The 19,196-nt window shown below is 61.6% G+C and overlaps 1 protein-coding gene across 2 annotated transcripts in view; it reads left to right on the top strand.

Moving 5' to 3' along the window:
- Positions 1-6,015: 6,015 nt before the first annotated feature.
- COL18A1 (collagen type XVIII alpha 1 chain) overlaps positions 6,016-19,196 on the top strand; it is an 83,916-nt gene continuing 70,735 nt past the window's right edge. For both annotated transcript variants that reach the window (XM_074376355.1, XM_074376308.1), the window contains exons 1-2: positions 6,016-6,169; positions 6,269-6,363. In XM_074376355.1, coding sequence (XP_074232456.1) covers positions 6,102-6,169; positions 6,269-6,363 — 163 coding nt within the window. In that variant the 5' untranslated portion in view covers positions 6,016-6,101. The remainder of the gene's footprint in view (positions 6,170-6,268; positions 6,364-19,196) is intronic.

The following is a 19,196-nucleotide window of genomic DNA, read 5'->3' as shown; positions in this document are numbered from 1 at the left end:
GTGGTGGGGAAGGAGGTTGGAGGATCTGTGTGGTACAAGTTGGTCCCACCCTGCAGGTTCCATCCTGGGGCCCCAGTGTCACTCGTGACAAAGAGCACTTTGAAATGCCAGTCTCAACTGAAATACGTCTGCCTTTCTTCTTCCTTTCCTCCCTCCCTTCATTCTCTCCAGTGATGCACAAAGCAAAGACACTACCCTCGGGGATCTGAATTCTACTGGAGGGAAGTGGGAAGGCCACAAGCAAATAAATGAACAAGTGAGCAAATACAGGAGAAAGAACGTTAGCCATAGGTGCCCTGCAGGAAAGTAAACGAGCCTGAGGTGGTGGCGAGTGCTGGTGGGCGGGGGGCGGCTCTGAGGACCGGGCTGTCATGCTGAGGTCTGCCGACCCAGAGGGTAGGGACGGGGCAGGGAAGGCAAGGGTCGCAGCCTCGCTGAGTGGGGTCAGGACTTGATTCAGGCTGGAAATGTTCCAGGGCCGATCTTGAATGTGTTGCCTGTGTGGTGCTGGCGGCGTGTACACAGGTGGGGGCTGGTTTGCACGGAGCCGTCATTCCAGCTCATCCCGGGGGGTGGGGGACACGCAGGAGTGGAGCTGGGGTGACACGAGGCAGCTTTGCCATGGCCACACCCAGGGGCTGGGGGGGGGGTGCTGTTTGTGCTGGAAGGCTGCCAGGTGGGCAGGAAACAGGGTGGGTTGAACCGCCGGACCCCTTCCTCCCATCAGTGTATGCTGGCAACATGCGTTTCCTTTATTGATGGGCCTCCGTGGGGACAAGGCGGTCCTCAAGACGTGGAAAGTTCGAGGTAGCTAGATGATGCTCCTGAGAATTCGGGGCCCTCCCCTTCCCCCCGTGACTCAGCAAGAGTGGAAGCACTTCTGTGCAGCAGTGAGATGAGAAATGGCAGCCCCCAGACCACTATAAACGTCCCCTTGTGACACTCAGGCAATCCCCTCTACCAGTGTGCTCGTCACTGCCTCACGTTCGAGTTTCCCATCACAGCACCACGTGGCCTGCGTGGCTTTTCCTCATAAACATTTCTCATCTAAGTTGATTTTTCACGGGGACGTAAGTAAGATCATTGCACGTAGGTCTCATTGTTCACTTGCAGTTTCCGAATTCTGCCGACAGGACCCCCTCCAACAACACCCCCCCCCCCGCCGCTTCGTTGGCTGCCCTGCCCCAGGGCCCAGTGCCCGGCTGGTCGAAGGGCGAGGTCCCGGTGAGGCTGGCGGGCAGGGCTGAGATCCACAGGCCGCAAGAGGGAGTGGCAACTCTCGCCTTTCATCTGGCAGGTCATCCCTGATCATCCCCCAGAGGCAGGCATCACTCTAAAGCTGCAGCACAAAAAAGATAAAACACTCCCCAGTGCCCCACCTGAGCACCAGGTGGGGGCGGCTGTGAGGGCAGTGAGTGAGGGGGCCAGCCAGTCATGTCGGGACAAGTGTGCGGAGAGAATAAACTGGGGCGGTAGAGGAAGCTGCGGAGGGGCCGAGGCCAGCAGAGGCCAGCGCGAGGGGCCAGGGGTGCGCTGGTCCCTTGGTGGTCGTGCGACTGTGTCTCAGACATGGCAGGCCCTGTGATTAAGGAACCCGGTATGGAACTAGATACGCTTTTGGGACACACCTTGAGCTTTTCACAGCCGGCTCTGCCTACCGCAGAACTCTTCTTCCTTTCCGGATGAAAAGTTACTTTTGTAGCACAGTGAGCTGGGTGGTGTCCCTTTGGACACAGGGAGAAGGGACAGCCTGGACAGAGGTCAGATGTCCTGCCCTTTCCTTGCCCCCGGCCTTGCCTTGTGTGGCTGGCCCTGTGTGCACCCAACTCCCTGCACAAATCAAAGACCTCCACAGGATGCACCCATGGAGCAGGCAGGCCACAGACTTCAGTAGATCCACTGTAGTTTTGGAAAACCTTGTGTTGATTTAAAATAAAATCAAAAACTTTTGGGCAGAGCCTCTGTTTCCCGCCGTGGGCAGATGTCTGTCAAGCATCCTGGGCTAGTGGGTCCCTGCTGGACGGGTGTCCGGGAGACCCCAACCCTGTGTTTCACCAGGACGAGCTGGGACAAGCACAACACTTCTCTGTCATTTGTCATTTCTCCCTGTGGAAGGGGCTGTGAGACCCTCAGCAGTGGAGAGAGATGACAAATAGCACAGGGAACAGAGAAGAAAGAGGCCGGATGGCGCTCAGGCCGGCTCCTCCCGGTTTCTCTAAGCTCCGCTCACCCCACAAATGCACCAAGTGTCCCAGACCACCTTTAGCTCAAGTGGGCCCTCTCCCCAGGCCCGCTTACCCCCAGGCCCTTAACTCCTGGATGTCTCCTGCCTTTTGTCTCCATCCCGCCCACTCTGAGCCCCACTGAGGAGCCCGCAAGGGCCTCAGCACCCCCAGCCCCACACAGTTCCCCCCACCCCGGGGTCTTTGTGGAGGAGGACGGGGCAGGAAGATGCACTGCTCATGTTGCTCGCTGACGTCTGGGGTTTTATTTTTCTTTGTGCACGTCTACAGTGTGTATTTTTCTAGCGTGATCACATATTACTTGTATATATATGTGAATAAATAAAAATCTAAGAAAAAGATGTGAAAGCCATAGGACGTGTGGAGACACAGAGATCGGTGGAAAAAAAAGAGCACAAAAAACGTATTTTCACAGCTATGAGTTCGGCCATTATAAAAGAAAAGAACAAATCTGACTCCATGTTGCATCCGTCCCTTTGGCTTTAACCCTGTGCCCTGTTTCCTAGGCTTAGTCTCGCTGGCTCCGCACCTTTTGTGAAAGAGTGTTGCCATCAGGCTGAAATACACAGGAGAGCCCATTCTCAAGGCTCTGACCTTAAGGATATTAAAACGTTTGCGCTCATATAAAGATAACAAGTTGCAGAATGGAAAATAACGTTTGTTTTGTTGGAGGTTTATAGGGACACCATGATCTGACCCACCTGAACAGCTGCAAGAACAAAGGATTCCAAGAACAAAGAATTCTTACACCAAGAAGTTTGCACCAACCAACCACACCCCTCCCCCTTTTAGTATAAAAGGAGCCCGAATTCTGACTTGGGGAGGATGGTTCTCCGAGACAGTAGTCTGCCATCTTTTCGGTCTGCCGGCTTTCCTAATAAAGTCATCATTCCTTGCCCCAACACCTCATCTCCCGATTTACTGGCCTGTCGTGTGGCGAGCAGAACAAGTTTGGACTCAGTAACACCATCACAAATGTTTCACACTGAAAAGTCCTATTTTTGTATTTGGTGTTGTAGCACTTTTAATCACACAAGATGCCCCTGGAAGCTGGGCCTCCCCACAAAGCCCACAAAGGTGGGTTCACCCCTGCCTGGGGAGCTTCTAACCTGAGAGGGAGGAGAGGTGGTAAACCCCGGGCCCCAGGGTGGTCAGGGCCCCAGCGCTGCCTGCCCTGTTCCAGCCTCTCCTTCCCCGACCCGTGGTCAGACGGGCCTGGAGGGCAGGTGACACGGAAGAGGTCAGAGAACGTGCCCTTCAGCTTCCTCCCCTAGAAGCAGGGCTGCAGCCCCTGGACAGGTGGACAGGTGGGCTGTGAGCCACAAGAAGGGACGACATCAGGACCCAGGACATACCGACCACGCATGTGAACACACCACACACACAGGTGCACGTGGACACCGAAACCAGGCCGGACCCTATAGGGCCTTCCCAGGTACAGAAGCCCCTCTGTGTCCCTTTTCTTGTTGGTAGAAAAAGCTTTAGTCCCTTAGGCCTTCCTTGAGTTCCAAAGGGCAGACACCAGAAGTTAACAATTAGGGAAGAAAGGGAACGCAGAGCAGAGGAAAAGCAGCAGATCAAGAAAAGCAATGATAGCTTGAACAATAGTCGGCGATTAAACAGTCCAGCTCCTCCTCTCAGACACGGACAACAATCCAGTGCACGGCTGTGAACGCCTCTGCAGGAACGAAGACCCCCGCCCAGTGCGGGATGGTGACTACATGCTGATAACTAGCACGCAGACCCAGACTGGTTGGAACCCGAAGGTTGATGATTAAGGTTCCAAAATGTCACTCTGTTACCTCACCACCAGCCAATCAGAAGATAGTCCATGAGCTGCAACCCTCACCCCAAATGTTGCCTTCCCTGGAAGCTGTCGGGGGGTTCGGGTCTTTTGGGCATGAGCTGCCCGCCCTACGGAAATCAACACTGTGCTGTCCTTCACCACAACCCAGTGTCAGTGGGTTGGCTTTGCTGCGAGCAGACCCCAGTTGGGTTGGGTGACAACACCAACAGACACGCATGCACACACCACACATCATCCCAAAACAACACATGCACAGACTCACGCACCTCCACCCCTCTGTACACACACATGGACAGACACACACACCACATGGACCTCACCCCACCCTGCCATGAAGCAGAAGTTTGGCATTTCTATTTGATGCTGTTCTTTTATTTTTAAAAGATGTGATCACAGTCCTCTGTTGCTTTCTCTCCTCCCCGTGAACCACGAGCTCCCTTTTCATCTAACCCGGAGAAGAACTCCAGGTTCCAAGGCAGGTAATGATGCTGGTGTGGGCAGGTGGACAGGCGCAGCAAGACGGGGCAGGCGCGGCCTGGGGGTGCAGAGCAGCATCCATCCGGCCTTTTAAGACTAAAGCAGACAGGGTGGGGGAGGGTGACGCGATCGGATTGGAATCCCAGCAGCCCCTCTGCTGAGGCTGAGGCAAGGCCAGGAGAGCCAGCCGGGGCAGGGGGAGGTGCTGAGGGCCACTGTCAGGATGGTCCAGGAGCAGCACGCTGGCTGAGGTCCAGGGAAGCGGTAGTGAGAATGGGTGGATATGCGAGGTGTGTGGAGGGTGTCTGGCTTGGGCGTGAGGTCAGGGGAGCCTCAGGGAGGGGCCAGCAGGACGTCTCAGGAGTGGGCAGGAGAGGTGTGGAGAGGCCTAGAGTCTGGGTAGGCAGGAGTCTACACTGCAGATGCTGCATGGCAGGGGGTCCAGGCGGGAGATGGACCCAGATCAGGAAGGGGCGATGGGGAAGGAGGGGGGCAAATCCTGAGGGTTTAGTTGAGTTACTAGCCAAGGGCCGTTTCCGGTCAGCTCTAGGGGACCAGGCCCAGGGAAATGTGAGTTTACTTTGAGGGGTCAGATGTGAGGGGCTCTGGTTGCCTGCAGAGGCCTGTTGGGTGGTCTGAGGACTGACCGTTGGGCAGCTGCCTGGAGGAAGGAGCTGGAGGCCTCAGGTCAGGCGGGGGTGGGGGGTTCTCCCAGCACTGGCCTGAGGAAATGGAGAAGGCCAGACATAGCTCTGAGCTGCAGGGAGCCTGCAAGGCCCTGGTAGGCAGCTGGGCCTCCAGCAGGGAGCGGGGCCTCCTGGGCCAGGTTTTGGGGACAGGAGAGCGCCAGGGCGGCCACCAGAACCTTCGTGGGGAGCAGGCCCATCTGCCAGCAGCGTTTCAGGCGGCGGCGCTCCGTGGGGAGCCGGGCATGGGGAGCTCGACCGTCCAGGCCCCAGCCCCAGGCGGAGGCAAGGCGGGGTGAGCTGCCGCGGCGCCCACGAGGCGGGGCAGGAGGACCCCAGCTTCCTCCTCCTCCATCCGCTGTCCCTTGTCCAGGAACGTCTTTGTTCAAATCGCCCGCCTTCCCGCTGACCCCACGGAACTCGGCCTGAGGGCGAATCCCCTTCCCGAATAAAGGCCAGGCTGGACACACTGCGTGTGCGCGGACCTTGCCCCGGGTTTGCAGCCCTGAACCCCATGCGCCGCCTCGGGCAGGCAGCGGGCAGCTCCTACCGGGGCGGGGGCAGGTCACGCTGCCTGGGGACTGGGGGTGGGGGGAGAAAGAGCGGCTGCAGTACAGGGGTGCTAGGACCCGGGGAACAGCCGGTGACCAGATCCCGGGTCCGCACCCCGCTCTGCTCCGCGTGTATTCGGCGCCCCAGGCCCCAGCACCGCGCACCCCGCCCGACCCGGGCCGCGGGCCTCGGGCCCCACCCTGCCCTCTGCCCCGCCCCCTTCCCGCCCACTGCCCTGGCCCGTCCCTGCTCCCCGCGGCCTACCCGCCCCGCCCCCTGACCAGCCCCGCCCCCGGCCTGGTCCCGGCGGCGGCCAGAGCGCGGCTGGCCGAGCGGATGCACCGTGGTGGAGGGCGCAGCATCCCGCGGTACAGACGCTCCGGCCCGCCGAGCATGGCGCCGAGGTGCGGGCCGTGCGGGCTGCGGGCGGGCAGGGGCAACGGGGTCGCACCGACGGGGACGGGGGCGCGCGCGGCTCCCTAACCTGTGGCTTGTGCCCGCAGGTGGCCCTGGCTGCAGCCGCGGCGGCAGCGCCTCCTGGACTTGCTCGGCCTCCTGGTCCTGCTTCTCGGAGTCAGCGCAGCGTCCGCCGAGCCAGGTAAAGCCGACGGGGACGCGAGAGTGTGTGCACCAGGCCCGCCCGCCTCCCGCCGCACTTTGCGCAGGTCTTTGGCCGGTCTCGGGAGGCGGCGGCCTCAGCCCAGCCTGTCTCAGCTTCGCTCCCGGGAGGCGGCCCCGGCTCTGCCCACGCGCGCAGGTGGCCCGCGGGCGGCGGTCGGAAGGGCGACGGGGTGGGGCAGAGGCTGTGTGTCCCGAGTGTCCCGCGCCGGCCATTCATTCCTCGGCCGCGGCGATTCGCGCCAGCTGGGCGCGCCGCGGGACCCGGGGAGCGGGCTGGGCTGGAGATGGTGCGACCCGTCCGCGTCCAGAGTCCCTCGTGTCGTGACCAAACTATGGCGACTTCGCGGGGAAGCTGGTGCTCTCGGCAGACAGCGCTGCCGGCCGAGGACCGGCGAGGTCTCCAGGCTAGGGTCGTGGTGGCGTCTACTACCCGCGCAGTGGCTCGGAGACGCCCGGACATCCAACGCCGGCTCGCCGGGCCTGTGAATCCGTCACCGGCCTCGTCCCTCCCAGGGCCTGAGCGGCCGCAGTGGGTCACACCTCTGGGCCCCGGCGTGCCCGCCCGCGGAGTCTGGCAGGTCTCCGGGAAGGACAGGGCAGTGCGGAGCGCAGCCGTGTAGTTTACAACCTGTTGAGGCAAAACTGCCCAGGTTTCCCCGGGGCAGCCTTTGTGCACCGCCCCGGCCGCCAGGCCTCTGTCCCCGCGCTCGCCGCGGTGTCGGATTGCGCGCGGTCCCCTTTGATGCGGCCGAGCGCAGTGGCGGAGAGAAAGAACAATGCGCAGAAGTCCGTTGTTTGCCCGGCGTCGGCTCGCTGCCTTTCCCGCGTGGACTGCAGCCTGCGGCAGGAAGGCCATCCCGGCCGCGCTGAAACTTCCTTTGCCACCAGCTTCTGGGACCCCGTCCCTAACCACGCGGCCGCCCAGGTCCTCCTCCCAACAGGCCCAACAAAGGTCCGGGAGGAGCTGGCGGGGGTGCCAGATCCGAGAGGAGCTCCGGTCCCCAAGGAGTCCTCCGTTCTAGCGCAGGTGGAGGTAGCGGCCGGGCGGTGACATTGGTCCCAGGCAGCCCGCGCCTTGTGGCCAGGTTGAATGTTGATGTGGTCACACAGCAGCCACACACCTGTTGGCCACAGCTGGCAAGGAAGGAGGGCAGGGCTGGAGGGAAGTCTTTCTGGGGAGACAGCAGTAATAGTTTGTTTCATTTTTTCCAGTCGGCTTAGTTGCTAGATTAAGCAGCAGCACGTTTTTTAAAGTTTCTCTTAAGTACCTCCGCCGAAGCGCCTGTGTAGGGGGCAGGCGACCCTCGTTTATTTGTGTTAGCTCCAGGGAGCATTTGCCGAGTGTTTGTGCTTACAGGGTGGTCCCTGGGGTCCCTGGGGGGTCTTATGGCCTCCGACGGCCACTTCGGGCTGTTAATTATGCCTTCAGGGACCATCCCCTCAAAGTCCTAGGAGAACAAGATACCCACGTGCCCAGATGGGGGCTCAAGGGCAGGAATTTGTATCCCGAGGCCTCTTTTGTAATTATATATCACGGGGAAGAGGAAAGACAGGGAGCGTCCACAGCCCAGCTTCTGAAGCTTTGAGGCCGCAGAGCGGGAGTCCGGGGTGATGATTTACTCAGCCTCAGAGAAGCAGCAGCAGGCTGCCCGTCCGCGAGCTCTGGGAGGTGAAATCTAGCGGGGTGCTCAGGCCGGCGCAGACCCCCCGGAGTGCTGGGCAGGGTGCGGCTGTTGTAGAAGTCGGGCTTCTCCCCACGTGGCTGAAGTGAGGGATTTGCTGCAGTGTCAGGTCCTCTGGGAAGGAAGGCAGGCCCCTTGCAAGGTGCCTAATGGAATGTGACTCTGTCTGTTCCCTGGAGGTTAAAGCAGGAAGCGGGCTCAGCGGGGCTGCCCACCCCTCCCCCCCCCCCCCCCCCCCGCGCCGGGAGAACCCAGCTGGGACCCCCTGCTGGGAGCCAGTCCCCTTGGGATGGGATAACCGCTGCCCCCTCTGGGTGTTACTGGAGAAGAGCTCGTGTATGTGAAATCCAGACTTAGCAGGGGCCCAGTGTGCTCCAGAGACCCTTGAAGATCACCCCTGGGAATCAAAGGCGTGACGCCCAGTTTGCTGATTGGCGCTTTTTTTCTGACTCCAAACGATGGGTTTTTCCACGTCTGTCTCTGTGCTGCACTTGACCCACCCCCCAGAGAAAAAAGTCTTTCCTGTTTTAAGGCTTGGCCACTGTCATTCTGACACCCTTGAATGTCATTGTGTGCATTTGGGGCTGGGGGCTCCCCTAGGGGTCTGGCCTCCGCTGGCATAACCAGAAACCTGGTGGGACCAAACCTGGGGGGACCGGGGCCGAGTGGTCTGTGAACCTGGAGGCTCAGAGCTGCCTGCAGTCCCCTTTCCCGGTGGAAGGGCAGGACTCCCAGGTGCTCAAGGGGCCATCTGCCCATGGGCAGTACTTCAGGGCTGAGGTAGAAGAGCCCTGCCCTGCAGGCACTCGCAGGAAGCGTGTGGCCATGCCAGGCGCCTTGTGTCCCGTCGCCTTGTCTCTGGCCCCTCCTACACGTGACCTCAGTCTTAGGCTCCATCTGCACCCCCTCTGGCACTTGTCCTGCCCTTCCTCACACCGAGGCCTTCCCACCGTCCATCGGTGGGGTCCGGTCTCGGCCGACTGCTGGTGTCCTCACCGCCCCACTCCCTCGGTGGGCCTGCAGGGTTTGGGCTAGAGGACCCCGTGGGCCCCCGTGTCGGAGGGGGTCTGTCGTCCCGGGCTCTCAGGCACTGGGTAACGGACCTAAGCCAAAGGCAGGAGCTCTTGTTCAAGGCAGGCCTGTTTCTAGGGGAAGCTGTTGCTGAGAGTCTTCAGGGTTCAGGCGCAGAACCTTGAAGATAGTTTTAAATTTCAGCAAAACTTGTTTTTCAAGGCACTCCTGTTTTCCTTTAAGAGAAGGAGGAGGGAGAAGCCCTTGCAAGGAAACCTAGAAGGAGAGAAACTGTTTCCACCCAGAGTGAGGGGAGCCGGGAGCCTGCCCCACCTGCCCCGCTTCACCTGAATAGTACCCGTGCGCACACGCGCACAGTACACGCGCACACTCTCATGTGCGCACACGTGCACGCGCTCGTGCTCTCTCCACCAGAGGCTGTTTCTTCATCTGAGTTGCTGAAATGCTCCCGGGCTCCAGAGAACCTACCTACCAGCTCATGGTGGGATGGGGCAAAACCCAGTCTTCTGATACGATGTCCGAGAACCTCCCCTGCCTTGGTGGCCTGAGCACTGCTGGGAAGGGTCCGTCAGCTCAGGCGGTGGCCTCCTCCAGGCCCGGAGGCTGACTTCCCGCCAGCACTCAGGAGTCAGATGAGGCAGGCCAGGGGCAGCTGGTCTGGCTGCGGCTGTGTGATGAGCAGCCCCAGGCCCGGCTCCGTCGGCCAAGGCCGGCCATCAGCGCAGAGCGGGCGCCCCTCTGCAGCCCTGGTCGAGGCGTGGCCACCCTGGTGCCCGCGGGGACGGACTGCAGGTGTCGTGCTCCTTGGAGGCTCTGGGTCAGCTGTCATCTGAGAGGGAACGCCTCTCCCCAGAACACAGCTGGCCAAGCACCAAATGTCTGAGGTCTGGGTGTAAGGTGGACTCTGCAGGATGTGACACGTGGAAACTTGACGCTGCTGGGGAGGCGGGGGGCAAGGTGTTGGGAAAATGGAAGTGTAGGTTGGCACGCTCATAAGGTGATTGAACGTGGTGCATGTGGACAGCAGTGACCCAGGAAGACGGTGAGAACCGCTGGGGGGCGGCGCTCCACCCGCCTGTCCGGTCACACACTCCGCTTTACCGCACGCCCCGACCCTGATGGTTTAGGGTCTAGGACTGGCCCTGTGCCCAGATCCCAGCTCCTTCCAAGAATGACTGGGCCTCTGAGCCCCTCTGTGATCTCCTGCCAGTCTCGGGGGAACCCGCGTTCAGGGTGGTGGGCACAGGCCGGGCCCCTCGCCTCGCTGCCGCGGTTCCCCCTCTAACCTGGGACAGGAACAGCTCCCCTCCTCCTCCTGGGGGTCATGTTGTAAAGCTCCTCACGCCCCCAGGTGAGACGTGCCTTGTGTGTGGTGCCACACGTCTCCGCACACGCCCGTGACCCCGCACCACCCACTGCCTGGCTCGCGGAGACCGGGCGCCCTGCCGGCAGCGAGCTTCCTGTGCCCCGCTCCCCAGCACTGCCCGTGTGGGCGGGTGTGGAGATGTGATGCTGGCTGGCCCTTGGGGCGATGCTTTAGATCAGCAGGTCTGGGCCACGCAGAGGGGCTGCCAGAAGGAACCTCAGGTCACGGGGCGCGCTGAGTCAGATGAAGTTTGGAGGCCCGGGGCAGTGTCTGCGCTCCGCCCGCCTGCCTGCAGGAGCCATCCTGCCACCCCGGCACCCCCGCAGAGGAGACAAGCCCCAGCACGGCCTTCCTGGCTGTCTGTAGCGAGAGCCCCAGAGAGGAGAACTTGTTCCAGGCCAATACATCTTTCTGGAATTCCGTCCTGGCAGACGGGGTCACTCCCGGGCTGATCCACTGTGACGAGGCCGGGCAGGACAGGGCAGGGGCACCTGGCCCTGAGCTGGGGTGACGGGCGGGGCTCTCGGCCACCCCTGGTTTCTGGAAGAGCAGGAGGCTGTGTGCTGGGTCCAGCTGGCCCAGGCACTGGCTGGGTGTGAGGGCTGACCTTCATTGAGTGTTTCCTCGAAAAGGACATGAGACTGGAGCTGAAGGCTGGGGGTCGAGGCTGCGAGACGACGGGTCGGGAGCTGTGTGTGAGAGCTCCGTGACGGCCACAGGGGCGGGGCCGGGTTCAGACCGCGGAGACCACGGCTATTGACCGACTGGTTTTGGTGGTTTCCCTGGAGTTCAGGCTGAACGTTTACAGATACCACGTGTTATTAACTTATTTTTTTTTTGGTTCGGTCATTCATTTGATTTTGGTCGGAAGTACTTACTTTTACTTTTTGCATGTTCCTTTGAGTAGATTCAAAATTAGGCAGGCTAGGCCTCCTTGATCTGAATCGAAGCTCAGAAATCTTGGAGACAGTTCCAGGCTCTGACACGTGTTCTCAGTGAACGTGAGAGGTACCGTTCTGCGTGGGGGCGACTTGAGCCCCCCGTGTGAGAGCAGCGCCTGGAGGGTGCTTCTCGGCGGTCTAGCCGTCCTGCTGCGCACTGCAGAGCGAGCGACTTGTCCCCGGGAGAGCGCTGAGCCCGCCGCCCGGAGCTGGGTGCGTCTCTGCAGGGGCTGCGACGGAGGCCCGTGGCCTCCAGCACCAAGGGAGACCCTTCCTCCACGTCTCCATTCAGGCAAGCGGGAATTCACCTTGGAAGGAACCGCGTGATTCCGGGGGTGCTTTGACAGCACAAGGCAGGAGGGTTTGGCCGCCGGCCTGTGCTGCTGGGGGACGGGCCCTGGCGGGAGGGGGGCGATGTTCCAGGACCCTCGCACTGTCACCTTCTAGAGCCGGCTCACTTGTTCAGCAGAGGACTTCCACTCTGGAGTTCGTTCCCTTCTGAGTGAGGGCCCTCGAGCGCTGCTTGGCCTCTGTGTCTCTCCTTGCTCTGCCTTCCTGCTCTGTCCTGCGCGGCGTCCCCGTCGGCGCGTCTGCTCACGGTGTCACAGCTCGGGGGGCATGTTTGGCATAGTTTCCTGGTTTGTGGTCAGGCTTTAACTGCGGGCGTGGAATGTCTTAGAGCGCGGAGTTGTTTTCGCCTTAATTTTATGGCCTTTTCCTTTTGAGGTGGGACATGCGTGACCATCATGGCTCAGGGACCGCGGGGGAGGAGGGTGTGAGGGCTGTGCGAGGAGAGCTGTGCGGGGCTGGGTGCCACGTGCTACCTGCAGCTGTCACCATCCTCAGTCTATCTCAGTGGGCGTGGAGTTGGAGCTGGTCCTTGTAGAAGACAAGTGTGTGGTCGCTAAATCGTGGAGTATGACGGCTGGCAGGCAGTCTGGCCGCCACTCTGTGGTTATGGATGGGACACCATCTGCGGGGAGGGTTTGCAGCCCAGGCTCCTGGCTTTAATTCCAGCTCTGCTTCTGAGCGCTGTGTGACCTTGGGCAGGTTACTCACCCTCTGTGCCTCTGTCTCTGGTCTGTGGGACTGAATGGGACATTCCTTCAGGGAGCTTCCTGGGATGTGTCCTGACAGCCCCTCACTGGGCTCTGGGGAGCACCCTGTCGGGGACGGCCCAACGCAGCCGTCAGGCCCGGGCCTGGGAGGAGGACCTGGTGTATGCCGGGAGTGGGAAACGGGTCCGCGTGACCGGAACAGGGTTTTGTGAGTCTTACTTGGCCACGGGCTGTGCCTGCTGAAATGATCATTTGCATTAGACAAAGCAGCCCACTCACTCCCGCGGCCCTCAGGTCCTCCAAGTGTTCCCGGCCCCAGTGCCGGCGTGGTCACGCCCACCCACGCGTCCCACGGGGGGATCGGGGCGTGGGGGTGGTGGCGCAGACCTGCCTCTGCCTGTTGGATCTTGTTACCAGGCTGCTGTATTTTGAAAGAGTCTCCCACTGAGACTCCACGGGGCTGTGAGGAGGCCGAGGACGTCTGGCCTCTTGTTTTCTGCAGGCCAGGCCGGCTCCTGGATCGACGCCCCGTCTGCGCTGTGAGTCTGGGCCCAGCATGTGGTGCCGTCCGGGGGCGCCTGCCCAGAGGACAGCAGACTGAACGCCTTCGTTTCTGCCCTGAGTCACCCGGCCTTCCAACCAGAAGGAAGGGGAGCCACCGTTCAACCCGTCCACGCTTCGGGGTCTCCCCACCTGGCCTCCAGCCGTTCTGACCACTGCCTCCATCCTAGGGCCGCCGGGTACCGCTCTCCAGGGCCGGACTCAGACCCTCTTCCCCCCACACGCGGCCGGAGGGTTTTGAAAGGCAGGTCCCGTAAGAGAGGGCTGGACCACCCGGGTGCAGGTCGGCAGGGGCCCTGTGGAGCAGCCCTTTGTGGGGCCTGGAGAGGCTTCTTGTGCTGTGAAAAATTGTCTTAACGAAACAGCCTCCCGCCCCGTGGGGCAGGTCTGCACCTGGCACTGAGCGGCAGTTGCCGCTCCTCAGCCTCTTGGCCCCCGGGGAGGAGGCGGCCCTTTCTGAGCCCAGGTGCCCCTCCAGGGCCTGCCCTCTGGCCCTGCTTTGACCTCTGGCCGTCACTTTGCTCCCTTCTCCGCGTCCTGGGGCTGGCCCACGTTGCGCTGTGGGGTCGTGGTGCACCGACTTCGGCGGTGACCTCTGATTGTCTTGGGTCCTCGCATCTCAGCCTTGTCCCCTCGTGGCTCTCGGGGGAGCCCATCTTGGTCCAGGTCACCAGTGTCCTTGGGACAGCTAGGACCTTCCTGTTCTCTGGCTAAAATGAGCATCCAGCCCCAGGGGCTCGGGTCTGGCCGGAGCGGACTCAGAACTGGTGATGCACTGGTTACCCTCGGAACCTTGTTTTGTGGAAATAATTAAATGTCACGGAGGTTTGCAAACAAGGAAGTTAAAGCACCCATGCCGCCACAGTCTTTACTGTCATTGTGGGAAACCGGACATTTTAAACAGATAGGGGTTGCCCTCCCTGCAGACTCCGACCTCTGCCTGGCCCCATGTGGACGGCCCCTCTGCTGCAGAAGCCCGAGGGCCTCCCGGAATCGGCTTCCCGGACGGAAAGCAGCCCTGCCTGCCAGTGAGAGAGAAGGCAGATGGTGAGCTGGCCTTCCTGACACCTAACTGCCCACCTTTAAGAACCTAGATAAAAATCCCCCATCTAAACTTTACTTCCCGTGACATATGGTCGGCTGAGCGTCAGTCACCAGAGCCATCCGCGTCCTAATCCGCAGAGCCCACGAACGCTGCCTTACGTGGTGGAAAGGACTTTGCAGATAGGATTAAGTCTCCTGAGCTGGGGAGAGGATGCTGGATTATCCAGGTGGGCCTCGCCTGTAGCCCAGGGTCCTAGTAAAGGACAGGGGTGGCTGGAAGTTCAGGGCAGAACAAGGAGGGAGGTTGCAGGGAGAGATCAGATTTCGGAGGGGCTACGAGCCGAGGAACACAGGCGACTTCCAGGCCTGGAACCAAGGATATGGGCCCTCCCCTGGAGGCTCCGGAAAGGAACATGGCCATGCTGACACCTGGGGTTAGATTTTGACCCCTACCCTCCACTGTGTTGTTTCAGGCCCCTGACCTTGTGGCCATTCACTCCGGCAGCCCCAGGGCACTGTGCAATGTGTGGTCAGGTCTCTGAAAGGGGTGGGGTTATGGGAACGGCAAACGCTCTCACTTGCGAAGTGCTGCTTCACCGCAGTGTGAAACCTCTGATATGCTCTAAGGCGTTGGGACCGCCACCCCCATGCAGGACCCCTGGAGTATCCTTCCTGACCCCTGAGGCCCAAGGGTCAACTCTCTGTCCTGTGCACCCAGCATCCCTGGGCTGTGGGCTCTCCATGCAGAAGTTAGACGACCCTGTCCTAGGAACCTTTCAGCGGTCATAGGACCCCTGTTTTCAGGCACCCAGCATGACCTCCGCATGCCCCCGGGTGGCAGCCAGGGGCTTGGACATGCTGGGGCCGGGCTCCGGCCGGCTGCCGAGGGGCTGTCTCGGGCCCCAGTGAAGGGACAGGAAGCTTGGACAGGGGAGGAAGGCAGAGAGCAAGTGAGCGGGGGTCAGGCCATGCCAGTGGGTGGCCGGAGAGTGCCTGGACGGGCCTGCGGGTGAGGCGGCCGTGTGTTGGGGGCTTTCCTGGGACTCAAGGCCGGCCAGGCCCTCACAGGGCGGGGGCAGGTGTCATTGTCTACAAGGTCAGACAGAGACTCGCTTTGTTCTATTTTTGGAGAATGAGGCGAGTGGCACAAAAGCACATTCTTAGAAAGTACCAGCGCGGCCCGGTGCAGCCCAGTGTGGCCCGGTGCAGCCCAGCTTGGCCCGGTGAGGCCCCGTGCAGCCTGGTGCAGCCCGGTGTGGCCCAGTGCGGCCCGGTGCAGCCCAGTGCCCCAGTGAGCCCCAGAAAGAGTTCTGTAAAGTAAAGCTGACCAGGTGCTGAGCAGGTGGACAGGACTCAGTGCTTGTCAAGTGGACCAGTGCTCATCAGCCTTCAGCCACCTGGGGTGCTGTGGTGGGCCTTTAGTTATCTGGTGCCGAGACCTCTGATGCCCAGTGGGAGCTGGTGGCCAGACTGGGCTAACTTACGAAAACGGCCAAACTGGACAGTCTGTGATACGGGGTCCTGACGGGTAACCTGCATCTTCGTTTGCCTCCATGTGTCGGATGCTGTCAGCTGCCTCTGGCACAGGGGCCTCTCTGAGATGTCTTGCGTTTGACATGAGCAGAGGGACATCCAGGCAGAGCATGTGGCTGAGAGCTCAGCCTGGCTCCCGCAGGCCTGGCGTCTGGGGGTGGGGGCTGCTGGCGGGAGCGAGGGGGGTCTTCTGCCCAGGACCCGTCCCCTGACCCGCGGAAGTGGACAGGCCCCCCCGGGCCCTATATAGGCCTGTGGGCCATCTCAGGAGCATCAGGGCTGGCCCAGCCCAAAGGTCACTTCGTGGCGGGCGCCTCAGGGGACTCTGGGGGAGTCTGAGCGGCTCCTCCTCAGGGGTGGGGGGGGCGGGGGGGGCAAGGCACACTGCTCTGCTGGGATCCAGGGCCTTGGGCAGGGCCTGATGGTTCTGGGGGACCCCGTCGTCCTTCACGGCCTGGTCCCCATGGTCTGTTCAGCCCCAGCTCCCGCTCAGCAAGTCCATGCTGGTTGACTTGGGTTTTGAGTCCTAACTGGCTAGCAGACAGTGAGTGGCTGACTTCTACAGCTGGAGCCCCCCACCCGCCCACTTGATTGGACTTTGGCCCCCGGCCAGGCCCCCGGTATTCTCTCGCCCCTTTCCTCACCCTCTGCACCCCCTCCGCCCGTTTCCTCGGTGGACACGTGCCGTTCCTCGGGACTGAGTTGGCTGGCAGAACGTTCTAGAACCCACATGTGCTTCCGCGTGTGTCACCCGCTGCGTGTGTCACCCGCTGCATGTGATTTGACCTTTGCCCTCGTCTTCCAGCAGAAACAGTCCCCGTGCCTTGATGTGCCCCTTCGGAAGGGCCGTTCGGGCCGGAGCTGCTCCTGTTTCCCGGCCGCGCTCACCCAGGACGTGAGTTTACGAGGCCGCCTCGTGAGGGGCAGCCCTGATGTCGGGAGAGCGGATTTCCTCACCCTGGGCCTGGGCTGAGGGCAGGGGTCTGCAGGAGATGCTCCTTGTGCTGAGGGCAGGGGTCTGCAGGAGACGCTCCTTGTGCGGCGGCATCCTGGTCGGACATTGTTGCGCCAGCTGTGACGGTCGCTCGCTGTGACTGCCCAAGCCTTCGGGCCTCCAGGTCTCCTTCCCTGTGGCTGTTAACTAGCCCCCTGGGTGGTCCTGGCCCCACCTGTCCACGTGCTGGGGCCTGGGGTCCCCACGACCTCCTTACCGGGTGTCCTTGTGCTGACCCCGCCCAGAGCGCCGGGTCCTGGCCCGGCCACCCTCCCTGTGCCAGGGAGTCTGAGCCGTGTGCCGTCCCCCGGCCTGCTGCCTCCTGCCGTCCACCCATGTCCTCAGTCTTCACATGTGCCAACTCCGCCCCCAGTGAACTTTCTAGCTCTCCCAGGACCTGGGAGCTCGTGTCAGGGAAGACAGCGCCCAGGCCGAGGTTTAATCTGCTCTCGGTTAGTTAGGTCCTTGTAAGTTGTGGTCACGGCAGCCTAGCTGAAGCCACACCACCTCCGCCGCCAGCCTGCGTCACACCCACCGACTCACTGAGGTGCCGCTGTGTGGGCCGGGCCGTTCCTGGGACTGGCGGCTGGCTGGGGGTGCGGGGACACCCATGGTGGGCTCTGACTTTGTCTGGGGCGGCCACCTGGCCCCGTCTGTGCCCTGGGTATGGGCATGGCTGCAGGTGGCACCGACTGTATTTTGCACCAAGGACGAGAGTTTCTCTCAAGATTTATGTCTCCAGATAAATGTCAGAAAGGCTGGTACTGAAGGACGGGCCGGTGGGACCCCCCGAGCCATCGCTGGGCACTGTCTTTAGGGAAGGGATCTGGGCCCCTCCGGCTGTATAGTGCAAATTTCATGTTTTTAAAAACAACTTTATTTTGTAAGATTAAGCAAGGCAAGCAGGAAGGCACAGTTAGTATTTGAAACCCTGAACAGTCCGGGACACGGGAAGAGAAGGCCCCCCCCCCCCCGCCGTCTCTGTTCACCGTCTCTTGTTTTCACACACATTTAACCCGTCCTGCGGCCTGGGGGCTGGGCCCAGGTGGGGCTGACTCAAAACAGGAATTGTTCAGGTGCTTGTATGGGTGCAAAGAAGAACTAAAACCCATCTTCTGGAGGAGAATGAAATTGGACATAAAGAGCATACGCCCCAGGTCATGCCGTGTGCTGGTGACAGGGCCTCACTTGCTCAGGTGCCCCCCGACCCCGGGGGGAGGCGAGGGAGGACGCCAGGGTGGGACGTGTGCTGAGCGGGCGTGGGGGGCAGCTGTCTGTCCCCGGCCCGCCAGGGATTGTGGGCAGCACACAGTTAGCGGAAGGCCCCTGTGGGGAGCCAGGGGCTGGCAGCCTCGACGTCCGAGTTCTCTCATCACTAACTGAGGCCGCGAGGCCCCCTCACATGAAAGCCCCTTTGTGTGCACCTGCGGCCGGCTCTGCCCCGGGCTGGCGCTCACAGGCCTCGGAACAGGTATGGATGGTCCTCTTGCTCGAGAATGTCCCCACGGGCACCTTGAACACCTTCCTCCTTTCTTGGCGCTATCAGCGCATGATGCTGCGATCCGCGTCCAGTTGTATCTGGAGAAGGAGGGGAAAGGTCACACTGTCTAGACACTAATCCAGCACCGTTGCCTTTCTTCCTCGCCCATATCCCGGCAACAGGATTACGGCAGGCGTGGGTGGCACTCCCGAGGCCCTGGAGCGCCGGTCCCCGGTCCTCCTGCTCTCCGGAACCTTCTGGGGCCAGTGGTGGGGGTGGGCAGGGCAGGTGCGTGGAGGCCCGCAGCCCTCAGGCCTCAGTGTGCTGGCCTCCAGCAGAGGGGGACCCAGCACCCCCGGGCCCGGGGCCTCAGTGGGCAGGTGTGCGTGGCGAGGGTTCCGTGGTCCAGCCTGCACGTTCGTGCCTTTTACCAGGAACCACCGAGCGGCCTTTGTCCCCAGTGTGGCCCCACCCTGGAAGGCTGGCCCCTCCTGCGGCTCCAGACGGGCCCCCAGTGTTGTCTACACTGGGTCCTACCCGGCATCAGCCTAGCTGGTGCCTGTGTGGGTCCCCGCAGCGCCCTGTAGGCTCCCTGGGGACAGATGCACAGACAGGCTCTGGGCAAAACCAGACTTTGTCCCTGGCAGCAGCCCTTACGCTTCGTCCTAACCTGAATGTCCAATCCCGTGCCGCGTACTTAGCGGCCCTTGACAAGAGGCCCACCCGGGGTTGGGCCTGGTCGGTTTGGGGTCTGTGCCTCTGAACCAGGAGTGATGGCCTCGGGCCCGGGGTTGCAGGGCCAGCAGTGGCTGGATGGGGTCGGGGGGAGAAGGAGGTGAGGGTGGGAGGCTGAGGTTGAGTGTGCGTGAGAGCAGCAAGGCTGTGCCGAGTAGCAAAGAGTCCTGACTTCATTCCCAGGGGGCAGAGGTCCGCATGGGTCGGCCCCGCCCTCCTCTGTCTGATCGTCCTTTGGGGCCTCAGTCAGGTGACGCTCCCCTCCCCTGGCCCCGTCCGGTGGCCCCTGCTGTAACCCGAGAGGTGGGGGTGGCGATAGGGGTGCCTCGCTTGTGCCCCCTCCTGAATGCGAGGCTGGCGGGGACTTGGGCACGACTCTGGTTG

Source organism: Camelus bactrianus, chromosome 1, assembly GCF_048773025.1.
Source record: "Camelus bactrianus isolate YW-2024 breed Bactrian camel chromosome 1, ASM4877302v1, whole genome shotgun sequence".
Classification (NCBI taxonomy): Eukaryota; Metazoa; Chordata; class Mammalia; order Artiodactyla; family Camelidae; genus Camelus; species Camelus bactrianus.
This window is presented reverse-complemented; position numbering and strand designations above follow the sequence as displayed.